Source organism: Zonotrichia leucophrys, chromosome 2 (genome assembly GCF_028769735.1).
Source record: "Zonotrichia leucophrys gambelii isolate GWCS_2022_RI chromosome 2, RI_Zleu_2.0, whole genome shotgun sequence".
Lineage (NCBI taxonomy): Eukaryota > Metazoa > Chordata > Aves > Passeriformes > Passerellidae > Zonotrichia > Zonotrichia leucophrys.
This window is the reverse complement of record NC_088171.1, coordinates 3,776,620-3,803,804: the sequence shown is the minus strand read 5'-3', so window position 1 is coordinate 3,803,804 and position 27,185 is coordinate 3,776,620. Positions and strand designations below refer to the sequence as shown.

The 27,185-nt window shown below is 39.8% G+C and overlaps 2 protein-coding genes across 15 annotated transcripts in view; one reads left to right on the top strand and one right to left on the bottom strand.

The window, feature by feature from the left end:
• The window catches only part of ADCYAP1R1 (ADCYAP receptor type I), a 149,442-nt gene extending 138,499 nt beyond the window's left edge, over positions 1-10,943 (top strand). For 5 of the 12 annotated variants that reach the window (XM_064703817.1, XM_064703811.1, XM_064703812.1 and 2 more), the window contains 4 exons: positions 1,155-1,238; positions 6,447-6,576; positions 7,183-7,224; positions 10,387-10,943. In XM_064703817.1, coding sequence (XP_064559887.1) covers positions 1,155-1,238; positions 6,447-6,576; positions 7,183-7,224; positions 10,387-10,596 — 466 coding nt within the window. In that variant the 3' untranslated portion in view covers positions 10,597-10,943. The remainder of the gene's footprint in view (positions 1-1,154; positions 1,239-6,446; positions 6,577-7,182; positions 7,225-10,386) is intronic. The other 7 variants (XM_064703818.1, XM_064703815.1, XM_064703819.1 and 4 more) reach the window with 5 other exon arrangements.
• Positions 10,944-21,624: 10,681 nt separating this feature from the next.
• The window catches only part of LOC135442997 (vasoactive intestinal polypeptide receptor-like), a 31,567-nt gene continuing 26,006 nt past the window's right edge, over positions 21,625-27,185 (bottom strand). For all 3 annotated transcript variants that reach the window (XM_064703265.1, XM_064703266.1, XM_064703264.1), the window contains 2 exons: positions 26,152-26,193; positions 21,625-22,930 (listed from right to left, as the gene is read on the bottom strand). In XM_064703265.1, the coding sequence (XP_064559335.1) occupies positions 22,742-22,930; positions 26,152-26,193 (231 nt within the window). In that variant the 3' untranslated portion in view covers positions 21,625-22,741. The remainder of the gene's footprint in view (positions 22,931-26,151; positions 26,194-27,185) is intronic.

Sequence of the window (27,185 nt, the reverse complement as noted above, 5' to 3'; positions counted from 1 at the left end):
AGAAACTTAAATGTTTGCCTTGAAGGCAATTGCTTAAAAAATCAGCTTTTATTATCCTTGATATTAATGGAGATTTATCCTTTATTATCTTTTATATTAATTGAGATTTACTCAGGGTACTCAGTGGTGTTTGGTGTTCATCCCATCCTACAGTGGACATCTGAAACAGGTCAGATCTACCTGGCCAATAAATGTGTATTTCTCTCTCAACTGTTTATTCTGATGATTCTCAGGGTCCTGAGGATGTCCATTTTACTTACACATCTGTACTGTAAACATCCAGCCTCTCCTGAGGTGAATCCCACCAAAACAACCACGTGTTGAAAACATTAAACAAAAATTCTCCCCTTGAAAGTCGACAAGAAATCACTATTTTCAATTTTCATATTTTTTATCCCAGATTTAAAATCTCTTATGGGATCCCTCCAAATGCCTCCATGTTGAAGAGAGATTGATTTAAATGAGCCTCTCCTGGCTGGTTGGAAAGGAACTATTTTGTTCTCTGTTCCTAGAATCCAACATGCAGGGATCAAGGTCCTGCTCCACAGTGTATGAGCCTGCTGCTTTCATGAGCACGCTGTCTTAAAAAAACAAGTGGTACCTCCAAAATTACCAGCCAGACATTCAGATTCCATACTGAGCTCCCTCCCCATCACCAAAGAAGATGGAAAAACAGCTTTGGTGTCCTTACTAGAACCTTTTGTTAAAAACAACAGATCCATACCACAACGAAAATGAGGATTAGACCTTAGATTGATCCCCATCCTACGAGTTTCTGTTACTCTCTGATTGTTCTCCATGAGCATGCAGTCTACTCTCATTTAATCTATTGTTCTGTGACCCCTGTACAAAACCAGACCGCGCAGGTCCTGTGTATTTCGGATGCGTTAGCGCTGCCCCCCTGCCCTCAGGGTGTTTGACTTTTGGTTTGTCCGTGAATCAGCACATCACAACGGCCAGCAACAGCCAGTGCACTTCAATTTTTATTTGATTTTTTGATTTCTGCTTCAGTCAAGCAGCTGGTTCGTGCTGTGAGTCCATCCTGTCGTGTCCGCTTTCCATCTTTGTGACGTGTCTCATGAAATGTGTTGAAAGTGACCTACCTTGGCCTGTTCACGATATGCTGAAAAAAATGCTAATCTTGTCATATTTAGCAGCTGCGTTCAGAAATGCTACTGTAAGCCTAAGAGGGCTAACCAGCACTCTTGCAAGATGTCAGAACTATCAACCATTACCCTGTAAGTGTACGCACTCCTGTGACATTACTGTGTGTGTATGACGCATGTTGCAGTTAAATGAGTGGATGAGAGCAGAGGGGAAGTAACCAGAGAGCAAAGCCTTCATTTAGTTCTTGTTGCATGTAGAATTTTTTCTTTGTTCTTGTTCTGTGCTTTTGCCGATGCGCCACGATCGAGGGTTTTAAGGTTGTTTTATTATTTTTTCTTTTTTCTTTTTTTTTTTTTTAATTATGGCTGATGCTATTGATGGTTTCGGGTAGTGTCTGTACAGAATTAATAGCTGCTCTTTATTGTACAGCAAAGAGGTGAGCACCTTCATACTGAGAGAAAATGTTTCACATGAAAAGTTTCCTAAAATAAACTGGGTGAGGTTGAGTCAATCAGACCCTCAGTGGGTATAAAACATCTTTTGTCCATTGAACTGAGTGAAGTTAACTTCATAAACACCCAGGGGTGAGGAAAGGCCAAAGTTGACCTCATATCAAAATGAATTGTGTCCATCAGAAGTTATAGAATCACTGATTTGGAAAGACCTCTAAGATAATCAAGTTCAGTCCAATATTGTCAAATATAATCAGATATAGAGTGAGGCATCCAGAAGAGTGAATAAAAGTCATTCAGCCAAGAGTTGTGTGAATTAATCACTACCCCATAGTCCATCTGGCCCCTTGCTCTTTGCACAAGAAGCCCACAGGTTTTCACAGATTCATGGAATCATTAAGGTTGAAAAAGAGCTCCAAGGTTATCCTCTCTTTTTGTTTAGATGAGGTGCAATTTCAGACATCTGTAATATGTTTTCTGGTGATGTGTCTCCTGAATTTCACAACAGTTTTGTAAGTGTGAATCAACATTCTCTGAGGTGTCCTGGCACACAGACCCCAAACTCCAGGATTTTGCCAAAGAATATTTAGTAGTTATCTTCAACACCATTAAGGAAAAAAGGTTGGTTTGTAACTTAACTGCAACTATGGTTATGTTTTTAGTTAAGAAAAAAAATTAAAGTGAATTTTCTGTGTGATTTCATATATCTTTGAGGTATTTAAAAAATAGAACAATGGAGATGCTGGAAAATATTCAGTCAGCAGACTGGAACCAAGCAAAAGCAGATAGAAATAGAGAAGACAAAAAGGAGCAGCTCCATTTTCTCCACAGAGAGCAGCTGAAGACTAAGCACAGTTAGGTAAAACTAGGAGTTCGATTTAGGAGGAGATAGTTTGAAATATAAAGTTCAGTGCCTAATGGACGTTCTAGTGCAGCACAGATGTCATGTTGGGCCTTTGCAGAGAACCAAATTTTACATTAAATGCAGTGTTTCTGAAAGATGGGAGACTGATAACTCTCTAAGGTGAAATCCTCTACATAGTCAAAGGCAAGAAGAGTTCAGCCCAAACAGGAGGTATTTAAACCTATGTTTTTTGTGTCTGTTGAAGAATGAAAGTCTTGGTAAGCTTCTCTGTTTTTCAAGTCCTAGGTCTGAAGATGTGGTTTATACATGGGAAAATTAAAAATCTGGAATCCTTCAGGTGTTATCTCAGGTGTTTTGGAAGTGATGCTGCAGACCTAGTTAACTTCCGGAAAAGATCTGTCAGGGAGATTACTGAGGTTCCTGAAAGTCACGTTAATATGTTCAGCATTTTGTGATAAAATAGATCCTTCAGTTTATTAAACATGAGCTGTGTTGAGCATTTCATTATAATGACATCCTGTGCCTTCATGGTTTGCTCTTTATCCTTCAATCTGAAATATTGTCACGATTCTTTTTTTGCACAGATTTATCACAGGGATGATGAATGAACCTTTGGCCAGAGAAATTGGGTTCCTCTAATCTAAACCTCACAAATCTACAGGGCTGAAATTTTTGTGACAAACTCAGTCCAGGGTCCCTTTGAGGTCCATGGATGGATGTAGGATATGATAAGAATTTCCTTAGGGGCAGAGGATTTGTCCTTTTGTGTCAGTTATTCTTGCTCTTCATTGACAATAAAGGGAATTTAAGTCTGCATTTAATTTAACTAAAAATAGATGCCATCATTGCAGATATGTCACAGCATTAAGTTAATCAATATATACATAAATAGATGTACTCAATACCCACAGGGTTTACAACAGGGGTCACCTCTTGTTCAAAAGACATCTGTAGCACACAAGAATTAAGTTTTAAAAGTGTATTTTTCTCTGCATTAACTTTAGAGACAATTTTAAAATAATTTCATTATCAATATCTACGCTATGTATTTCCAATCCTCGGTGAGGTGAATGTTGCTTTTCAGGACTACACATCTTGATGTCTTCATTGCAGAAGTTCATATTTGATTAAAGTATTTCACTTAGGACAGCTTTTAAACTGGGCAATTCTCTTACTTTAGAAAGGCAGGACTAAATGGCAAAACAACAATATGATCTTCCTTCAAAGTCTATGATTTGGAGATTTTTGTTTCATTTTTTTCTCTCAAAAAGGTTTAGAGGTTGAGACTTCAGCAGTCTCCTTAATAAATGTGGATGTGCAATGGAAATATAAAAGCATGATTCTTTCAAATACTGGTCAGATTAGAGAATGTTCTTATTTAGGGGTTCTTTTAGCATAAAGTTCTAATTTCATTATTCCATAGAGGAGTGAGGGAGAACAGAGGACACCATTATTTGTTTGTACTAACACTTAATGGAAAGTCCACATTCATAGCCACGCTACTGGAGAAAGTCTCATATTTGAAGTGATTTTATGGGAAATAACCTCCTGGGAAAGAGAATGTCAGCCTCAAGAAAAGATTATATTCAAATTGCCTTTTTTTAAAGTAACCTTAAGACTTTCCTCTCCCTGTGGGAATGTGAACAAGGCTTTTGCTACACCTTTTGCAGAACATTATCTTCCAAACAGCCACTTGAACAATTATTGTCCTCAGAACTTCTTGATCCACCCCCTCCAAGTTTCTTGTCTGTCTGAAAGAGTGCGGGAAGAAAAGAGGAGTTGTCTTTGGCTGTTACACACCTGAGAATTCCACTGTATCCTTTAAGACTTTCATTCCCTGTTCCATATAAACTTATACATCTCACAGGACCTGCTTTAAGTCTTCTCTCTTCCCAATGTTCTTGAAAAAAAGCAAATTTTACAGGCATTAATGTCTCTCAAGGTTTTTCTTATCGTTAAAATCTTGTTTACCTCTTTATTGATCTTAATAATCTATAAACTTCTGGATATGTTATTTAATACATTTTCTTCCTCACTTTTATGACAATATTGAAGACAACACCTCAAATAAGTTGATGATGGCATTATATTTCCAGATCCTACAAACTAATTGTGTGACTAATCAGGTGTGATTAATGCCAAAAAACTGACAATAAAAAAATACTTCCTCTGCATCTTCCCCTGAATTCATCTCCCAAGAGTGCACTGAGACAGAACATATTAATAGACAATTCTATTCTGACTTTTAGATCAAAACAACATTTATCCTTTTGTTGTTGTTGTCATTAAATCTGAATATAAATGATAGAAGATATGGAGAGATGATATTTTTGTCCAGTTTATTACCTTTAAATTGTTTTTTTTTAATTTCATGACTACTTTAAGACACTTATATTCTTTACATCCCTTTTTTACAGCGATAACATTATTCTTTAGTCTTCTCCTCGAAGTTTCTGTTCCTTTTTATTAACTTGATTGTATGTCCATAGAGAAAAAGGACTAGAAAGGACTCCAAAATCTCTTTACACTGGCTCACTCCTGTATAGATTACTTTTTTAGAGATTATCAAAGCTGGGCACTCTGAATGCTCTTCATCACCCTGTTCTGAGGTTGTTCCTCTCTTTTCAAAAGATTCTGGCCAATGTCTAATTTTATAACCCACAAGAAGAGTTTTCTCTGTTTTGTGGGGTCTTCCACCAAGGCCTGAGGTTTGGTGTCCATCAGATTTATGGCTCTTGTGTGTTTAGTGCAAGAGCTGGGATGAATTTATCCCCATTGGGGCCCAAATTCTGACTGAGACACCAGCACTGCACTCATGTCCCATTCCCAGATCACTGCTGGAGATAATTGTGCTCACAAAATTCTTGAAAGCGTGTTAATTAAATCTTCTGAAACAAACAAACACTCATTTTGGGTTATCACTGAGCATGAATTAGCAAATTCAAACCTGTCTGCAATGTACCAAATAGATAAAAGCAGAGGGGACGTTTGAATTTGAACAAATATGCAGCTCTTTGAAAAACCTTTACAGCTTTTTGCCTTCCTTTGTCCTCCATCTGCCTTCTTCACTTACCTGAACATAACCAATGTTATTCTCCCCCTCTGAAAATGTCCTGGAGGTTTTTTAGGTCACTTTGTTTGTAATAAAGCACTTGCTTTATTTTCAGAACATTTTCTTTCTCTTTGTTTTTGTTTGGTTTTTTTTTTTGTTTTTTTTTTTTTTTTTTTTGCTGCTCAATCACACAGTGACACTCACCAAAACATGCACAAGTCTTTGCTGGCCCCTGCTTTGGGGGAATTTCACCAGTTAAGTGCCCACATGTAAAACATTCATTTCCAACCCTTTGGTTTATATCAGCTGAGCTTAATTTCCCTCTGAAACCTCTTTAATCTGAAGCAGTGAAATAGTGAAACAGTGGAATTGCACTTAGGTTTCCAACAGTATAAACTGAGACCAAAATCAAACCTTCAGGAATAGTTGTGAGTACAAGAACATGCAGGGGGGTTAACTTTTATTTGTGGCTGTTGGTTTTTTAGCTTTATTTGTGTGGTCGTTTTGGAGTTTTTTTGCTGTGCAGAAACATATTCACACACACACACACACACAAGAATCAACAAAAAGTGATTTAAAACTCCACTGGGATTAAGCAATTGGGTGAGAGGTTTATAATTGTACCATAGCAGCAGTCTGAATCCCTTAGCAAGATTCCCCTCATTTTTAGGCATGGTAGGAGAAAATTCCTGCTTATAATAATGCAAATAAAAATAGCAGCAGTGAGCATTAAGCATAATTAACGTGCCATTACTGTAGCAGTGTGAGGAAGGGGGAGCAAACTGCAGTGTGTGTGCAAACAGTCTTTGGGAACAAACAGGAATGTTGCATATTTGTTTGTATAATTACGCGGTGTACGTATTTCCCAAAAGTCTGTCAGCAAAATATTTTCTGTGCTTCCTTCTTTAATTAAAGTGCAGGTTGCTAATTGCAAGGCTGCATTAAAGTTTATTTCCCTCTGTTGTGACAGGAGACTGGCTCGCTCCACCCTGCTGCTGATCCCTTTGTTTGGAATTCACTACACGGTGTTTGCCTTTTCTCCTGAGAACGTCAGTAAGAGGGAGAGGCTGGTGTTTGAATTGGGACTGGGATCCTTCCAGGTAATTACACACTGAATTCAGCTTTCCTTACAATCAAACCTCTGTTCTTTATAACTACTTTGCATGCACAGCTCTCAGAGTGTGTCTTTGCTCATTTATGTGTAGGTTTTGTATATCAGGATTTTGGGTTTGTTTGTTTGCTTGTTGTGCTTTTTTAACTCCAGCTATTTTCTATTGAATGTTTTATTAAAACAATATTATATTACATAAATGCTTTATTAAAACAATACTATATTACATTTATACTATATTATAACTATACTAAAGAGATACTAAAAGATACTAAAGAAAAATCCATGACTGTCTGAGCCAGCCAGGACACAGCTTTGACCCAATTGGCCAAGGAAACAAAACAATCCTCAACAGAATACAATTGACAAATCCCTTCAGGTAAACAATCTTCCTAACACATTCCACATGTGCAAAAACAACAGGAGCGGCAAATAGAGATAAGAATTGTTTTCTCTTCTTCTCTCTGTGCTTCTCCAGGAAAAACCCTGGGGGAGAGAATTATGTCTCTCTGTTCAGAGGATGTGAATACCACAATTTTCTGTCATTCCTTCAGGATTTGAATTACTTTTTTTTTTCTCTCTCCCATTTCCCTAGGGTTTTGTTGTGGCTGTTCTCTACTGCTTCTTGAATGGGGAGGTAAGATTTTTAATATTAAATGTCCTTCACTTGTCATCTACATCCCATTTTCTTGTGGGAGTAACTGCTGTTCCAACTGTCCATTCTAACTCATCATCTACCATAATCCCTGATACTTTAGTCTGAATCTCACAATTCCCAGAAAAAAAAAAAAAAAAAAAAAAAAAAAGAAGAAAAAATTATTTGTGATGTCTTTATCAAACCAGAACATTGGCCTTACCAGAGATGATGGCTCAGATTGAGGCTTCCTGACAGGGGTAGGATATGGACAGGTCTCTCTTGAAATGTCATCCTAGGTACAGAATTTTGCACTGGTTTTGTTGAATTTTGCCCGTTTTTGCCAGCCCACTCTCCCAGCCTGTTCAGATCTCTCCAGGAGGTCTGACATGTCTCTGTCAACCCCAGTTTGGAGCCATCAGCCAAACTGGTGATGGTGCTTTCAATCTGAGATTCATCAGAAGTTGGTGAGGGCCTGGCACAGGTTACCAGAGCAGCTGTGGCTGCCCCTGGATCCCTGGAAGTGTCCAAGGCCAGGTTGGACAGGGCTTGGAGCAGCCTGGAGTATTGCATTTGCTGGGAAATGTCCTGATGAAGGCAGGAATGATAAATCTGACTCCATGTTCTCAGAAGGATAATTTATTACTTTATAATACTATATTGTATTAAAGAATACTAAACTATACTAAAAAAACCTGAAAGGATACTTTCAGAATGCTAAAAAGATAATAATGAAAACTCCTGACTCTTTCCAGAGTCCCAACACAGCTTGGCCCTGATTGGCCAAAGAGTGAAAACAACTCACAGCAGAATCCAATGGAACAATCACCTGTGGGTAAACAATCTCCAAACACATTCCACATGTGAGCGAAACACAGGAGAAGCAAATGAGATAAGAATTGTTTTCCTTTTCTCTGAGGCTTCTAAGCTTACCAGGAGAAAAGTCCTGGGTGAAGGGATTTTTCCAGAGAATGTGAGTGCTACACTGGGGTAGTGGAAGGTGTCCCTGCACATAGCAGGGGGTGGAAGGAGATGACCTTTAAAGTCTCTTCCAACCCAAACCATTCCATGCTCTGTGTGGAACAGTGTGGGGTCCAATATCAATGCCTGGAGGACACCATTAGTGATAAAGTGCCAGGCTAAATAAACATTGTTCACCTCTCAGTGTGGTCTCCTTCCCCTCTTGAAGATCATCCACCCACCCTAAATCTTTCCAGCTTTCCTAGGAAAAGGCTGAGGAGAACAATGTCAAACCCTCCACTGAAGGCTGAGTTTTCTTGGGCACCACCCAACTGGTGCCAGCTTCTCTCCTGAGCCCTGCCACCTTCCCCCCTTCACACACACAGCCCAGGGGTGTCAGATGCCCAGAGCCACCCCCCAGACACCACTTGGGTGCCTTGCAAGCCTCAGACTCCTCTCAGCACATGGCAACTGCTGCTGGCCACATCCATGGTTTCCTCTGGTTCTCCTGTTCCAATCTACATTTTCCTGCCTGTTTATCTGACTGAATAGCTGAGGTAATTGTTTTCTGAATTGATGGAAAAGGGTTCTCTGCTCAATGTTGCCCTAAGAGGAACATGGAACACCTAGAGTTCATCCATGAACATCTAGAACCATGAACTCTAGAACATCCATGAACTCTGAGTGGAGGAGTTCTCTCCTCCTCTGCTACACATCTCTTGTGCAGCCCAACAGTAAAATCACCTTGTTTTCTTCTTTTCAAGGGGGCTGACTGCAGGTGTAGCCTGGCATTGCTGATCTCTGTACAAAGAGGTCTCAAACTCCTTAATCCAAGTGATTTCTTCTCAGATAAACCACAACAATGTCCAATCTTATCAAACAAACTTATGGGTTGTCTTTGCTCATAGTCACGATCTCCTGAAGCCCCTTGGAAGGAGTGTGGGGGGTGGTTCTTAGCCAAACCAACACAACCAGGAACCAGGTTAATTAAAGCCATTTTCCCTCTCAAGATATCGGAAAATGGTAATTAGAGGATGTCTTGTGCCTCCACTAAATTTCCTACAGCACGAAAATCTTTGGAATATCCCACTCTTCCAGATGCAAACACTATTCCCTTTTTACAGAGTTCTCTATCTAATTTTTAAATATCTATGTTTTAGATAACTTTAAACAAAATAGAAATTTGTAGGTCTTAGAAGGAGAATGTAAGTTTTCCAGTTGGATTTTTCCTCCCTGTAGTTTTTTGTCTATACAGTTGAAGCTGTTATTTAGCATTTTGACTTATCCATTTTGACAATATTAGTCCAAGGAAATCCAGCAATGTCTGTTACAGACAAGACAAACATCTTTGACACAGCAGCTCATTGGAGATTGGAAAAATATATTGGGAAAACATCTCTACATGTTTCCTTGTTCTTACCCTATTTCATTCAGAAATACAATACAGGAATGAGTAATCAAGTAAATGTTGGTCCAAGCTACTACAACCTCTCTTATATTAAATCTTTACTACTTTATATATTTATACACTTGTGCACCCCCCAGCAGTGTTGCCAGGAAACTGGTAATGAGTGAAAAGTAGAAAAGCTGTGGGATTATTTACTTATTGCCTAATTGAACTTCTGACCTTGGGTTGTTTTACTCTTGGTGATTTACTGTGGGTGCAAATAAAAAAATTACGTCTTAAGAAAAGGAGGGTTGCACAAATGTGCATTAATCCCAGAGCTGCTCTGCTTGGAGAGGATCTGAAAGCAAGAGGCAAAATTCTGTGTAAACATCCATCCATTAATGGCAGGTGAGAGAAGCTGCCTCTGTGGACAGGGTGTTTCAATATTATCCAGTATTTTTGATTGCTGGTTGCTTTGGCCCCTTGCTGTATCTTTGGTACTGGCCAATGATGAAAGCAGGCTATTTTTTCCTCCAGGTGGTGTTGATCAGGTCTTCCATGCACCTCTGGGCTGATCCTAAATTATCTGAAGTCAGACACAGCACCTGGGCTGGGCTGTAGTTCACCACTACATGCCCAGACTTCTTCCATCCATGGAAAAGTAATTTCAGATTTTGCTGAACTGAGGAGTTTAATAATAAATAACGGTTTACTAAACCTTAAAACCAGTTCTGTCGAATTGTGGGGTTTTTTCTAATCTTGATAATTTGTCAGCATGTCCTCGAGCGGCTAAGTACATAAAAAATGACCTTTTGAAGTTTCTCCCTAAAGGTGCAATCAGAAATAAAGAGAAAATGGAGGAGCTGGAAAGTCAACCGGTATTTTGCTGTGGATTTCAAACATCGCCATCCTTCTCTAGCGAGCAGCGGAGTGAACGGGGGGACACAACTCTCCATTCTGAGCAAGAGCAGCTCTCAGATTCGGATGTCCAGCATAAATGCAGAGAACCTGGCGACATGAGCAGCTGAGGAGAGCAAAGCAACCAACGAGCAAACCAAAAACCATCCCTTGAAAAAGAAAAAAATGAAATAATAGTTTTGGTGGTGGTGCAGGTCTCATTTCCTTTCCTTTCCTTTCCTTTCCTTTCCTTTCCTTTCCTTTCCTTTCCTTTCCTTTCCTTTCCTTTCCTTTCCTTTCCTTTCCTTTCCTTTCCTTTCCTTTCCTTTCCTTTCCTTTCCTTTCCTTTCCTTTCCTTTCCTTTCCTTTCCTTTCCTTTCCTTTCCTTTCCTTTCCTTTCCTTTCCTCTTCTCCTTTTTCCTCTCCATTTTCTTTTCCTTCCATTTTCCTTTCCTTTCTTTCTCCTCTCCTTTTCTTTTCTTCCATTTTCCTTTCCTTTCTATTTCCTTCCATTTTATTCCTTCCTCTCTTTCATTTTTCCTTTTCCTTTTTCCTTCTTTTCCTTTTCTTTCCTTTTCTCTTCCTCTTCTCCTTCCTTCTTTCCTTCTCCTTCTCCTTCTCCTTCTCCTTCTCCTTCTCCTTCTCCTCCTCCTTCTCTTTCTCCTCCTCCTCCTCCTCCTCCTTCTTCTCCTCTTCCCCAGAGGTGAAAAAACAAAGGAAATGTGTAAATATCTCTTTTTAACAGTCACTGTAAATACCCAGCTCTACTCAAGGCCATTAATGGAGAATGTTTAAATGACAAACAAGAGGCCAAACCCACCCACTCAACTATTCCCATTTCAGAGCATCTGCGAGTAATCCGTGTCCGTCCAAAGTAACAAGTGATTGCTGTGCAGTTGTGATCCTTGGCTGCCAAACTGATCCTACTCTGTGAATGGAGTCATTTTTCCACTTGTTTTCCATTTTGGGTTGGATTTGCCTATTTTTTGTTTTTCCCTAGTCCAACATGTCTTAGCCTGTCCCTGTCTTTTGGCACGTGAATTTCCGCAGTGTTTCTCTTTGGAGTCTTAGGATGGAGCTAACGGGCTTGGGTTGATCAATCCAGCTTGATTCAGGAGGATCTCCAGAAAATTGAGCTCATGGCTGGATTCAGACATCCCCGATGGATTTAGAGGAACAGCTGTGCCAACACCAAACTGCACATCAGTGCAGGAACTTCAGGCAAGAGCAGTGGGATCCGCTGTGCTTTCATGAACCCAGGGACGCTCCCAGCAATGCTTTCTGTTCTCGCTAAGCTGTGAATTTTCTAAAAGGGCCATGCAGTTGAGATATAGCTCTATTTTTGGCATCGATTGATAGATTGATCATTTGGACTCTTTATATCACAAATAACTGTCCCTCCCCTCCCACCTTAAGAGCAAGAGGCAGTTCCAGGGTGGCCTTTCCCTCCAGATGAGGGAACCTTCTGCTCCAGTGGCCACACGTGGCATTGGTGGCTTGGGGGCAGTGCTGTCACACAGAGTGCCGTGCCTTTGCAACCTGGTTGACTTCTGAGTGCTGACTCTTCCCTGCCAGAGCAAAGAGGCACAAGAAGGACCTGGTGGGATCACCCTGGAAGGTAAAAAAAAAAAATCACCTGTATGTGGTGAGGAAAGAAACCAACTAAACTGAACACTAGGATGGCATGGAAGGAAAGGATAAAGACTTTGGATGACTTCCCACACCTGGCAGTTCTCTCTCTCTCTCTCTTGGGATATTCTGTTTGTTTCACCAATGGTCTTACTGCTTTTCTTGGAGAGGAACTCGAATGTTCTTTCAACCTTTGCCTTGTAGTTAAAGCCACGACTGCTACAAATCTACTTCAACCCAATGTCGATGATGTCAATTCTTAAGAATCTTTATACAGCGCAAAAAAAAAAGGCCTGGAGGGCCGTCCTAGCGCTCCCTTCATCTTGGATTTATAAATTTATGAACTGAGAAAAATATATATATATATATCAAATATATATATATGTGCGTGTATGTGTATGCATATATTACAAACAAAGATGAAAATGGCATTTTAAATGTGAAGTTTTGAACTGAAACTAATAGTAACCAGGAAATTCAAAATTCAGGCTTGTTCTTCGGTGTTAGTTGACATGATCATAAACTAAAAACAGAAAAAAAAAGTGAAATACTTGGAATATTAGTGTCAGCTGAGTGTGAGCTTTTAATTTCACTGGTTTTTGTTAGTTTAAGTACAAAAGAAAAAAAGAGTTTTGATGTCATTTTAAGCAGAGATTTTTAAAGATAATCCTAGTTTACTTATTTTTAAAAGGAGAAAAAAAGAAAGGTCTCAGAAAGTTGTGAAAGAAATAATAATTATAATAATACTTAACACTTATATAATCCTTTATGGGAATATTCTGCTCTTGGCTGGAGCCATCTAAATGAATGTAAATTTAATTCAAAACAGACAGAAATGTTGTTTGAGGTCATATTGGTACAGGATCATGCTCTTAGGAGATGGGGACAGCCCTGTCATGTGAAATCTGCTGTGGCACAGAGGACCAGCAATACAGCTGAAACCACTTCCATTGCACTCCAGGTTCATAAATGGGATTTATATGATCCAAACACCTTTTTTCCCCCAAGTCTGCAGCACTGATTTGCTGCTCTGAGAGCAGAATTTGTTTCCCTCTTCCCAGCTCTCTGCAAAAGTCAAAGTGTTTATAACAGATAGATTGGCCCTTTGTCTTTCTTCAGATGCTTCTTAATGCTATTTTAGAATGTTTCTCCAGAAATCAGGTACTTTGTTGTCCGGAGAGTTGGGGAAAGGAATATTTATCAGATAAAAGCATATTTGACAAGTTTCTGTAGGATGGGCTTTCACAAGGATTATATTGCCAACACTGTAAATGTGTTATTTTAAAAAAGAAAAAAAAAAAAGCTATTTTTTGCATGAATGACTATTAGCCAGTTTTCAAACATTATTAAATTAGAATTGTGGAGAAAAAGATGTCAAATATCTGCCTCTAGCTGGAGACTTTTTCTTGTTTCAGCCTAGAGCAAGAATCTGTTTGGATCTTTTTTTTTTTTTTTTTTTTTTTCGCTGTTGTTGAAATGATTCTGAGCTTTCTGCTGGGTTTTGTTGTTTTCCTGGCCATCCTAGAGTGCTCTGCAGTTTGAGTTGGTGGATCTCAGTCCAGTGCCTTGTGGGCAAATGTCCACATCACCAAAACCACCCTCTGACCCTGCACACTGGAGACCAGGTCCTCAGCTAAATTAAATCAGTACAGAAAAAACTGCTGTTATTGTTAGAATAAACTGCTTCACCTGGAACTGGGATTTGGCCTCAGCACATTGCTATTACCATTAATTTTTGGTGGTCCCAGATAGAGAGTCCAAGGATGGAAAAATTGTGAAAAATTGGATTTGCTCCTTAATTCCTTGAGCCAATGCTCAGGAGTTTGGAGAGCAGTGGAGTGGAAATTTCTACTGTTGTACACATTGTGTTTCTTGTTCAGTAGAAAAATTAAATCTGTTCACCAGCACTGAATTTACCAGAAGAAAAGGGATCTTCAACTTATTAGATATAAAAGATACAAAAAAATTTAAAAAAAGAAAAACAAAACCTATTATGATTTAATTTCTCTGAATAAAAGTGTCGATGCACTGGCAGATTTGGCTTTTCCTGAGTCACTGGAACGTTCCCAGTGTCCCTGGAAGGGACGGGTCACACTGAATGTGGGCACAGTTGTGGGATCCAGACTGATGCCATGGCACAAATGAGCTCTCCACAAATCTCTCTGTTGAATGTAAGCTGCAGGTGCTGGCCAGGCGTGGCCACCCCTCAGTGGCTGATTCTCCATTTGTTTCAGGAGGGAAGAATCCAACAGGCAGTTTGCTTCTCTGTGTGTGTAAATATCAACCGAGTGTAACAGTGCTTTGTTTGATTTTTTCACTGTGAAATATATTTTGGAGCTAGAAAGGCTGTGTTATTAAAAACAGTACACAATTAAAACAAAACAAACAAAAAAAAAAGTGTGCAGTGCTCCTTGAGCCATTTTTTCTACCATGTCCATAATGTATTTCCTGTCTAATTTTCTTATTTTGCTTTTATAAATGTACAGAAAACTTTTTTGTGCTGCAGGTTTTGTGACTATTTACTGTGTCTAACCACTGTTTTGATTATTGACTTGTCAGTGTGGAGTGCTGGCACTGCAGGACAATTCACATCCCAAAAATGAAAGCTACAACCTAGGTTGTAAAGGATGAGGCTGTTCCATTGCTGCATGGTGATGTCACCTCCTTTTACTGTCACTTTTAGTATTTCTGGAACTCAGAGCCCAGGGAAAGAACCCTAAATGCTTAGTTTTGGGAACTTTTGATCATAGAGGAAAACCATTCAAGTTCCTCTGCATTATTTAAATATTTGCATTTGAAAACCAGGTGTTAAAATGGGGTGGTGGGAGAAGGGATGAAGGTAGGGGAGTCCAGAGGAAAATGCAGTTTGGAAGTTAAATCCAGACACTTTAGTGGGTGTTTGGCTGCTCCCTTTCAGCATCTGTCTCTCATTGCACCTTAAGGACAGTGCAATGACAAGGCTAAATAACAAGCAGAAGTGGCCATCAACTGATAATTTGAGTTTCCCTTTGCAAAGATGACTCTCCCTGGATTCTCTCCATCATCAATGGGAATGAAGTTCATAGAACCATCAACCAAGGCTGGAGGTGACTTTGAATGGCAAATTTGGTCCAACCTTTCATGAGAAAGGGAGCCAGGATGAGTTTATCCCACACCCTGCCCAGTCACCTCTTGAAAACCTCCCCTGATAGGAACCCCACCACACCTCAGGGGAGGTTCTTCCCTTGAATGGCTGTTCTCACTCTAAAAAAATTCCTTTCCTTTATCAAGATGATCCCTCTCCTGGTGCAGCTTGTCACTCTTGTATTCTCCATGTGGATCCTTGTGGAAAAAAGAACCTTCATCCTCTTTCTGACCACTCTTTTTGGTGGGGTCGCCATTGAGGCTTCTTTTTTCCACAGTTAAATTCCCAGATTTTCTTCACTGCTCCCATTTTCCATCCTCTGATGATCTTCATGGTTCTCCTTGTGACCTTGTCCAGTCTGGCCACTTCTTTCTTGCATTTTGAGGACCAGAATGGGACACAAGAGAGAGTTTCTTGGACTCATGCTAAAAACCTGACTGTGAGACTCCGATCCTCCAAGGATTCGTTGCCATAATTTGCCTTGCCTATTTATTATTCAAATTATGGCTTTTCATAATATTTTCATGTCAAAGGTGAATTAAATTCCACTTCTGCATAGCAGGATAGATCCAGTGCTTGCATATGAAGGGACCACTGGTCAGCTCAAAAATTCAGGTTTTTTTTCAAAAGCCCCACAAACAAAAGAAAGCAGTAACTAAAAATAGGCAAAGCCAAAATGATCAGGAACAAAACATTCACTCAATATGAAGGAAGCTCTTTAATTGCCACTATTTTGATATTATTTTACTCCCATTCCTAAACTGATCACCTCTCCTTTTAAAATTCAGTACCATTTTTTCACCTTCTCTTCCTATTGGAAAGTTACTGTGAAACTTTTTTGGCAGTTAAAATCCTTTATTTGAACCTGGAGTTGAAATAACTCCTGGCTCACTTGGATTCCTTGTCATACTGATCTTGCCTCCAGTTTCCTTCTCTTTTCCTGAGATATAAACAGCTTTATTTCAGATGAAGTCTCCAGTTTGTCTTTGATCATACAGCTGCAAGATAAGACTAAAAATAGTCGTGCTATTAAGCTGCATTTCTCTCAGCTCTAATCCAAATTTGGGCAGCAAAACCAGTGCAAAGAATGAAATGCAGACAGACATGGATTCATTAAAAATAGCAGGAAAATTACCTGGAATCAGCTGGCCAAGCATCCTGGGGGGGAAAGGAAATAAAAAAAAGAAAAATAAAAATTAAGAGAAAGATTTCCAGTTCTTGAAGGTATATAAATGAGATTTGGAGGTTGAGCAATTTTTGTTCAGCCAAACCTAAAAGGAAAATAACTCCAATATTTTGTTTTTCTGTTTTCAGTTATAATCGTGCAAGGGAAGCTTTTCCAATCAAATAGATGTGACACACATTCAGTCAAAATGCTGCAGGAAATGATCATTAAAATATGTTAAAATACACTGATGGTATCAGTTTGGGAGGTTTCAGTGCTTTTGTCTGACACCACTACTAAATCTTTACTAAATGTGCCCTGTGAACCATACAAATATCCAACTTTACACTATTTTTTCTGCCCTGACAGAAATTAGATATCAAAATTTCAGAGTTATAGGAGAAAAAAAAAATTGTTCACAGTGAATTTAACAAACAGTAGCAACAAAAGAAATGCAAACCCCATTAATTTAATTCGCTTTATTTGCCTCGGTATTTGAACTTGGGTTTCAAGAGTGTTTCAGAAACAATTGCCCATGTCAGAAATTTTCAGTCTGTGAAATTCCTTTAGTTGGAGGCATCAGAGCCCAGAGATTATTTTTGAACTGTCCATAGATGATTCTTAAGGAAATTAAGTTCATTTTTTGTATAGCAATAGATTCTTTAAGGCTATTGAAGAGCTTTAGCCCTTTCTGTATTTATGCAAAGGCTCCCACTGATCAAAAACCTAGAAAATTCAATAAATTAAGATTTTCCCCATAAGATTATGTGACTCCACAATCAGAAACCTAGAAAATTCAATAAATTAAGATTTTCCCATAAGATTATGTGATTCATAATCACATAATCTTATGGGGAAGGTTTCAGAGCCCAGAGATGGTTTCAGAAGTGTCCATGATGGATGATTAAGGAAATTAAGTTCATTCTTTGTATAGCAATAGACTCTTTAAGTCTATTTAAGAGCTTTAGTCCTTTCTGTGTTTATGCAAATGCTCCCACAGGTCAAAAACCTAGAAAATTCAATAAATTAAGATTTTCCCCATAAGATTGTGTGATTCCACAATCAAAAACCTAGAAAATTCAATAAATTAAGATTTTCCCCGTAAGATTATGTGATTTCACAATACCAGACCTCCTCTTTTGTTCTGAGATCTTTCTTTTGTGGGCAAGGCTTCCAGAGCAAGGTGTGCTCATATTATTAATATTGTTCTTCTGTGACCTCAGCAGAGCTGTCACAGCATGGAAGGTCTAAAGGCTTGGTGAGAACAGGATTTTGGACACCACATGGGATCCTGCCTGACAGGATTAGTGTCTGCTGTAGCTCCTAAGTCATATCTGTGGATAGCTAGGAAATAGATAAACTCACAGAGGGGGATTCAGTCCAAACTCAGACTTTATCATCTCAGTGGTTCCTTAGACTCCTTTTCTGCAACTGTGAAAACGTACGTAATGCAAAAAATACAACCAAATATCTGTTCTTAAGTGGTTTCCTTCCTTAGGAGTTGAATATCAAGGGCTGTATTAGATGTGCCCCTTTCAACATCTGGCACCACTGGCATGAGTTATTCTGGCTCAGAGCTAAACCTCTGGAAGAGACCTTGAGCAGAAGTCTAAGGACACACCCACATCACTTAGACACCAAAAGGGAACACTTCTTCCTTTAATCTGGTTTCTGCACTTTGCCTTTTTGGTCACAAAAGAGAAAAGAGCAATTTCAGAGGACAAGCATCAAACATTTTTGATGTCTGCTCCAGGGTGAGATGATTCACACTTTGCAATTGGCTGTTTCTCTCCTCCAGGACATCTCCCTGACCAGATTAGAGACAGATGCTGACCCTGGGGAGGCCGAGATAGAAATTAATTTTCCCTGGCAACTTTGCCTAATCACTATTGTTCTGTCTCATGCATGCTGAGAAATGATGGCCTTGGAAAGTGGCTCCTGTTGGGTATTACCAACCAGATTTGGGGGAGGTGGATGCCTGGTAAAGAGTCAGGAGCTCTCATGGAGAGTTTTCAGGATATTTTGTTCTCCCTGTCAGATTGTGTCCACACAACCAGCACTTCTGTGTCCAGGAACAAACCACAGTAACAGTGCACATGCAGTAAAAAAAAATTAAAAAAATATTACAGAAAGAATTTTACCCTCTGATTTTAGCAGTCAGGCACATGAACCAGTTCAGAATTGTGTTTATTTAAGAACCAGATAGGAGGATATGGAGGATGCAGCAGCAGCTGAGGATGCTCTGATGTTGATGATGCTCCGTGTATATCTGTACTAAAGAGCTAAGTTCAGCTAAATACACATTGTACTTTGTGTATGAAAACACACCAGCAGAGCTTGAACAATGTTTTGAACCTCATGGTCTTTCACCTTCTTATGAATCAAACTGCAATTTCCCATTGGCTTTCTTTTGGGGAATTCATCCATGTGAAGAATTACTGTGTGATATGACACTGTGTGATATGACACTCTTCAGTGTCTGAAATTACCTAGGCTTCTGCATATGCCTTTCCCAATGGACTTTGTGCTTGCAGAGAAGTCTCAAGAGGCCTTTGTGTATCAGTATAATCTGTAAAAAATCAAATATTTGGTGTGTTCATTCTCTTTCCCTTCTCCTTGTCAATTTAGTGGCAATGCAACCTGCTATAGCTCTGAGAAGAACCAAGTTGTTGGATGGAAAGCTGTATTTTGGCTTTTGACTGTGTCAAGGTACAAAGTTACTGGCCTGTTGGGTCTAATACTGACCTTTTTTGGTCAAAATTGGTTTAATTGGTAATGGGATCTCTGGGGTTATTCAGCTTTGTTATGAGGTGGAAACACAGATATCAACTGCTGCTTTCTAACCTTTTTTGTGTTTTGAGAAATTGTTTTTAACATGTATACTGCTGTAGATGACACAATAAATGTATTATCATTTTGTAAAAGTCTGTTCTGATATAAAATTGCACCAAAGAGAACTTTTTGTCCGTGAACTTACAGGGTAGTGTATTCTTTTCCTGCAGCAGAAGCTCTTTGGGCTGAAAGGGTTCACTGGCTTCTTCATGAGAAGGAGACCCTGGAATCTTCTGGCAAAATCGCTCCTGGATCAACCAGGGGTGAAATCTTTCCCATGCAGTGTTCCTTCTCCATAAACCACTGGTGTTTATCTCCCTGCATCAGTATCAGGCAGGACTGTGGGCCAAGATCACCAAACCAAATGGAACACACTCTCTAAAAACTCTCTAAATATTTAGCCCCCCGTGGATCAACCCTCTGGCTTTGATCCACAGGGGACTAAATATTATTCCTACAGTGTGTAAACAGGAGCAGAAATTCTGTTGTCCTCAAAGAAAGATGTAGCTAAAAGTAGAAATAGATCTCTGTAGCACCAAATGTGCTTCAAGGCTTCCTTTATTTCATAGCCAAAGCAAACCTGAAGAGTTTGATCATCAGGGTAATTTTTAAAGCAGCAAGTAAAAATTTTTAAAGCAGAACCAGAGGACACAGTCTCAAGCTCACCAAGCGAAATTTAGGTTGGATATCAGGAAAAAGTTTTTCACAGAAAGAGTGATAAAGTTCTGGAATGGCTGCCCGGGGAGGTGGTGCAGTCCCCATCCCTGGGTGTGTTTAACAAAGCCTGGATGTGGCACTGGGTGCCAGGGTTGAGTTGAGCTGCTGGGGCTGGGATGGACTCGATGGTCTTGAAGGTCTCTTCCAACATGATCATTCTGGGATTTCTGTGAATTCTGGGAATTCCACTCAAACTCCAGAAACAGAGGATTCCACAGAATATGAATTATTTCTGATATTTCCCCCATCTTCCTCCATCAGTTCCCATAAACCTTTGCCTGTTCCTTACAAATCCCCCACCCAGGCTGCATCATTTAACTCATTGTTGGGCCAGAGTACAGGTGTTTGGAGCTGTGATGGGGAAATGGACACAGCTTTAGTGAAACTGAGGTCAGAGATGTGCCAGGGAGCAGCAGGGCTGGAGATCACCACCCCACAGCATCACTGAGGCAGGACCTGGAACAAAGGGAGCTGCGGGCAGGTGGGGAATGGGGAAGGACAGGGCAGATCTACATATTTTCATTTTTTGCTACATTTCAAATGCCCTTCACATGAATTTCCACTGTGACCTGAGGCAGCCCAGTCCTTTTTGTTTTTTGAGGGCTGGATAATGGGGCACAGGATGTGTCTCCCCTTCCCACCATGTGCAGAATGCCTGCACCAGTCAGTGTCTCCCTAATCACAGAAATCAAATCAAAAAGCAAATGTAGAACAGGTAATCTGGAAAAACTCTAATTTCTAAGTATTTTATGTAACCTAAGTGATTTTTTTTTTTTTTTTAGGCAGAGAAAGAAAAAGCAACTCCAAAAGTATTTCAGCCACTCTACAAGCCCTGTGTAAATATTCACTATTTCAAAGACAAAATACCACACAAAAGCACCTTTGCTCCAAATTCCACACACCTGATTTCAATGAGGAAAACTTCATTTAGTCAAGGAGCAACTCCCTTGAATTCAGCTGTATTTTCTGCAATTGAATAAATCCTCCTCAGATACTCAAAATAATTCTTCTCTGGGTGTGTTAGGCGGCCTCGGGGAAGCTCTCAATGTGCAAAGTAGATAAAGCTGCCTGCTGGAAGGATTTCTTTTCATTTAGAGCCCAATAAATCAAAATTTCTTAAAAAATCATGCTGAAATTATCAGAGTTAGAAATCTACTCTCAGAAATTTCAGATACCTTAACAAACTGTCAGATGTTTCAGATCAGAAATTTCAGATACATTAACTCTCTTTGCTGCAACACCATAAGAAACAGCTGGAAAAAAGTATATTTTGGTCTTTCCAGGTTGTCGTATATTTGTAAAGGGATTTAAAAATAATTCCTGGAGAGTTCAACTCTGCAAAAGACACCAGGGGATTAGAGGAGGAGAAAGCAGCTGATGTAATTTAATTATCTCTCGAAGCTGCCCTTTGGGAGTGGTATAAAACTCGCTCAGGAGAGGTTTGGGAGCCCTGCCTGGCTTTGTGGCTGCACACATCCAGCTCCAGGAGGTGGCAGTGGCTCCATACAGAACACACAGCACAGCTGAACATGGCTTGGAACACTTCTGCTGCTTTCTCAAACTTTCCAAAAAGCAAAATATCCCTGAAGCATTCCCGACTCATAAATCCACCCCCTCGAACTCAGGTGTGTCACCAAAAAGGGATCAGGGTTCTCTTCACAGCTCAAATCAAATATTTCTGCAAGAAATTTTAGCACCCCCCGGGATTATTAACCTTTTATTTTATAAAGCCTCGAATGAAACGTTCAAACTGACACAAATTAAATGTACAAACTCAAATGAAATATCCAAACTGACATGAAGTAAATGTACAAGTAACAACAGCTGTAATTGCCACTTGGATTTTATAGATGTACATCATACATTTTGGATACAAATTTTCATTACTATGCTCAGCAACAAAACACAGGAACAGAGGTTACAAGTAAAGTTGATAAGAAGGTCAGAATACACAAAATTACTCATTACAACAAACATATGGCATTGTGACAGATGGGTTAAATGCCTAATTAATAAATAACTTATTAAAATAATATTTATAGAAGCCTGGACAATTAATCTTTGCTCTAATAGAACTAGAGATGAAGCACCTAAAATCAGCAAAGAGATTTCCAGGAGTCAAATGTTTGCTGGCCTAAATAATTAACCAAGAGCAGGGCAAACTGAGGGACTGGAATACTGTTTTTTTTAAAAACACTGAATTGATACTGGGACTTAGACAGTGAATGGATGGCTGTGTTTATGTAAAAATAAAGTACACAGACATTAAGCAGAAAAATCATAAACATTATTAGAAAAATCATAAAAATTACGTTTCTATAGTTGAAAGTAAGAATATGCCTTAAGTAAAAAACTGTATTGATAAGATGGTGAAGGGTTTATAATGTAGGGCTGTGGTTGTATAGGATAAACTAAGAGTTTAGAAGTTATAATAGAAGCTGATGTGTGTAAGTGTGACAGAAGCCACTGGATAACAGTATCTGCAATGCAGCAAAATTAAGTATAGGTGATAGACAGAAAAGCAAAATAAACCTTGTAACAACTGTCTATTGGATTAGAAAGTTCTATATTGTCTTGTAACAAAGAAAGTATGACTACTCTGTGCTATGGCCGACAGCTGCTCCTCTAAAATCCCACAACGTCTGAGACTGTTGTTTATCTGAGCAATAAACCATTCATAGCCCAAAAATAGCCCCATCCCTTCATTATTAGGGGTGAGAGCTCCTGACGAAGGACCACAAAGGACCCAGTTGGCCACCCCATGGGTGGAACATTGCAGAGTCCCAGCCACTGGAGCTGCTGGAGCCCCTCAGACAGTGGTGACACCATCCTGGAGCACAGAGGTTCTCCTTTTGGGGCTGATCTTGTCCAGCAGGGAGAGCTGGGTGACGTAGTTCACTGGGCTGGTTTCCCTGGACAGAGCCCCGTGCCTGTGGCTGAAGGTCAGGTACTCCTGGTGCTGCCACTTGCACAGCTGCTTCTTCAGCTCAGTTTGAACCTGCAGGGAGTTACAAACAAAGAGAAAATTAGGGTTTAATGAACAGTGGATATGCCCAAAAGTCTGCCTGAGTACTTAGCCCAGATAAACCAGGATTAAGCATTAACACATTTTTAGAAGAACTTGATCTCTGTCCTTATTCCTTTTCAAAATAAACAGATTTAATTTCAAAAATTCAGAGGATGGCATGCAGAAGGACATCAGGGCAGGTCACTTCCAATATTTAGGTCCCTATTCTGCCGTTAACCACACAGACAACCCTTGAGTACAATTTCATGGATGGGTCTCTGGATCTTCCAAGAATCTAATAAATAAGAGGCCATCAAAGGTCATCTACTTCAGAAATGTAATTTGAAAGTTTTGTTTGAGTGCAATCCCACAGTATGTCTTCTGAAAAATCATAATTTCTACCCTGTATTTTTGATATGATTTATTGTCAGGTTATAAGGTTTCAAAGTGGATCTCAGAACAGAAAATGCTGAGAGTGGATTGTGTTCATGGTGAAAGGTTTTTTGGAGCCAATTTTTTTTTGGTTTGAGGAAAAAGGCTGGTCAGAAGTAAAGCAATATGAATGGTCTGGTTTCAGGATCAAATGTTGGTCCTGTTGAAAAAGAGAATAAAGGCTGTGACAGCAATAGGAATCCACTGAAGAATTTGTAAACATTTTCAAAGATAAGAAAACAAAAACCTTTCAAGATGGAAGTATTTACTGCAAAATAATTGAATATTCATGAAATGTGGATCTGCTGCGGCATATTGTGCGCAGATACTGAAAATGTATAAACACTGTGAGTTTATAGCTAGTAAGTGGTGAAAGAATACAGTTCCAGATGCATCATTTCCTCCACCAATCCAGTATTCTCACCAAACTCAAGGCCCTCTAGCACTCCTCAGTTTCATCCTTACTCATAACACCTCCCCTGGCAGCAGCACAGCCTCTCACATTGTCACAGACACTCAAAAGTGAAGAAACACACACACAGAGAAAATAATAATAAGTTTTTATGACTGCAAGGAACCACAACAGATGCACTGCCAAGTGGTAATGAGTGGCCAAGCTGCTCCAGGAGCAGTTATCCCTAAGAAATGTGGAAAAAAGCCAAAAGCCAACCCAGCTTCATCTTGGGGCCAGAAGTCAGGCTGTTTTTAACACCTACTGCATTTCTGTGTTGTGGGGTACAATATACAAGCTATTAAAAGGCTGTTGAAGCAGTTAAAAGGCTGCTGGAAAGGAATCTCTGATACAGAAGGCAGGTTGGAAGCAGAGCTTTCTGTATTCACAGCTAAGTCTTGAAGGCACTCTCTCAGAATGGCCATTAAAAATTGTTTTCTTAAGTAACAAACATAGATTAGGAATTAGGAATAGTTACTCATAGGTAGCGTTACTTGCACCTTGCACCTCCTTTTAGCCATTCCTGTGAGGTGCTGGAGTGTCTCCAGGGAAGGGATGGAGGGATTGGAGAGTAAATCCTGTACAGGAGTGTCGCAGACATTTTTTCATAGAAATCCTTTCTTTCACATTTGTCCATCTTCTGGGAAGCAGAGCCCCAGAAGAAGAATGTAAACAATTGTTATCAGCTGCTGTGAAATGTAGCAGGTGCCCCTGTGATTGGCTCATCTTCCATGTGTACCATTAAAGGCCAATCACAGGAGCAGCTCAGGGACAGATTCCCTGGACACAGAACTTTGTTATTCATTCCTTCTATTCTATTCTTAGCATAGCTGCTCTCTGCAACTTCTCTTCTTTTTCTTTTTAGTATAGTTATAATGTATTATATATCTTATATCAATAAATCAAGCCTTCTGATCAAGGAACAAGATTCTCGTCCTTCTCTCACCACAGTGACCGTCTAAGGCTACTGTAATACAGGAGGAGCAGCTGAGGGGCTCAGCCTGGAGAAAAGGAGGCTCAGGAGGGACCTTCTTGGTCTCCACAACTCCCTGAGATGAGGCTGTGGGTGGGATTTGGCCTCTTCTCCCAGGGGACAGGGACAGGAGGAGAGGGAACAGCCTCAGGTTGTTCCAGGGGAGGATCAGTTGGACAGCAGCAGGAATTTCCCCACGGAAAGGGGGATCAGGCCTTGGGAGGTTTGGAGTGCCCATCCCTGGAGGTGGCACCTGGAGGTGGCACTGAGTGCTCTGGGCTGGGGACAAGGTGGGCATTGGGCACAGCTGGGACTTGACAATCTTGGAGGGCTTTTCCAACATTACTAATTCTATGTTCTATGAGAATTGTCCAAGTTGAGGCCACTGCAGAGATTGAGGCACAATTAGTGTGTCATTCTCAGCTCATTTATTCACTTTTCTGAGGATGAGATGCAGTTTAACGTTTTCTCATCAGTTTTGATTTGTTCCGCTCTTTTGGGGGAAAGTGACAGCAAATTTAGTGAGGTTTTTAAATTATAGGCTCACTACATTCTACTGTAGGCTGTTTAGCCAAATGCTACCAATGTTATAAAAACAGGAAAGAAATTATTTGAATAAAAGTCTTGATTGCATGAGCATACCTGGGAAAGGGAAAGGAAAACGAGAAATAGGAAAGGGGAAAAGGAAGGAGAGGAAGGAAAGAGAAAAAGGGGGGAAAGGAGGAAAGAAAAGCAAGGGAGAAAGGGAAGGGAAGGGAGGAAGTTGGGAAGGAAGGTGAGAGAAGGGAAGTTGGAAGGGAAGTTCGGGAAGGGAAGGGAAGTTCCGGAAGGAAGTTCCGGGAAGGGAAGGGGAAAGTTCGGAAGGGAAGGAAAGGAGGGAAAGGAAAAGGAAAAGGAAAAGGAAAAGGAAAAGGAAAAGGAAAAGGAAAAGGAAAAGGAAAAGGAGATGGGGAAAGGAAAGAGAAAAGGGGAAAAGAAAGGGAAGGGGGAAATTAAGAAAGTCACCAGGAGAAAATAAACCTAGAGAAAGTGAGGAGCTCTACAAGCTTTCCATTGAGCTATCATCACGGTAGCTATCAAACATAAATCAGGAGAAAAGTGCCCTGACAGGAAATTCAGCAACCATTTTTTAAAGGGTCATTGCTTCAAAGTTTATTTTGTGTCCTCCTGCCAGAACTATATGAATACAAATAAAGTCAACAAAGCTACCAAGGGACAAAAAAAGATATGGGGATGTCATGGTTTCAGGAGCAGATCAAAGACAGATTCTGTTCTGAAAATAGGAAAAGAAATTAAAAAATGAGAGGGAACTGTGAGTTTTAAAGGTTTTGATAATCTCATGTGCTTGTTACTCACCTCTGCATTTGAGAAGCAATACAGGAGAGCAACAACAAAACCCTAGGACAGGAAGGGCAGGGGAGGGAAAAAACATGGATTTAAAATCTGGAATCAATAACAGACATCAAGTTTCATTCCCAGTGCGTGTAAGACAACAAAGAATGCAGATTTCCCAGTTTTCTATTGGAGTTCAGGCAGTGTGACACTATTTATTGAGTTTTCATAATAGAATTAAATTTCTCAGTGAACTGGTGACATTTTATATTTATATTTATATGCAATAAATATTATTTCTTTATTGTCCAGAGACAAAAAATATAAACTTGCTGTTCACTGTATCCTACAAACAAATTCTCCCTCAGATAAGGGAAGCATGGGAGAGGAATCATTTGCAACACATGTCAATGTGGACAAGTTGTGGTGGGGTACAGGGGAAAGGGGATGGGATAATAAATCAGCTATTCAGTACAAAATGTACCACACAGGCCCTGACCCTCTCAAATCCATGCTCTGAGTAGTGGAACAGCAAAATCAACAATGAGATATTAACGTGGTTCACTGCTCCTGAAGGGTAAGGGCAGAGCAGGTGGTTATGTACTCTTATTCACCACCCCTCTTATTGTTATTACATATAAAATCATTTTCAATCAGTTCACCTTAATCCACAGACTGGTTGGTCTTCACGGTGTTCTGTCATTGTTATTCAATAAGCATAGATATTTTATTTATTTGGTGATTATTCATACAAAGTCTGACCTGGAGATTTCAAATAATAAGGGAGCAAACAACAGAAGAGCTCGTGAAGGAGCGAGATGGGATGTGTGCATTGAATTTGGATGCATTAATAAAGCCTGCTCTAATAACCAGCCTGCAGTGGGGTGGTGTCACTGACATATTTATGAAAAATCCTTTTGCCAGGATTTCTTCTCCTGGCAAGCTGAGAAACCTCAGCTTCTCCATGCTTTGCTCCTCTGGAATGTGATTTGGAGAACTGTTTACCCAGCATGTGAATTGTTTTTACTTAATGACCAATCCCAGTCCAGCTGTGTGAG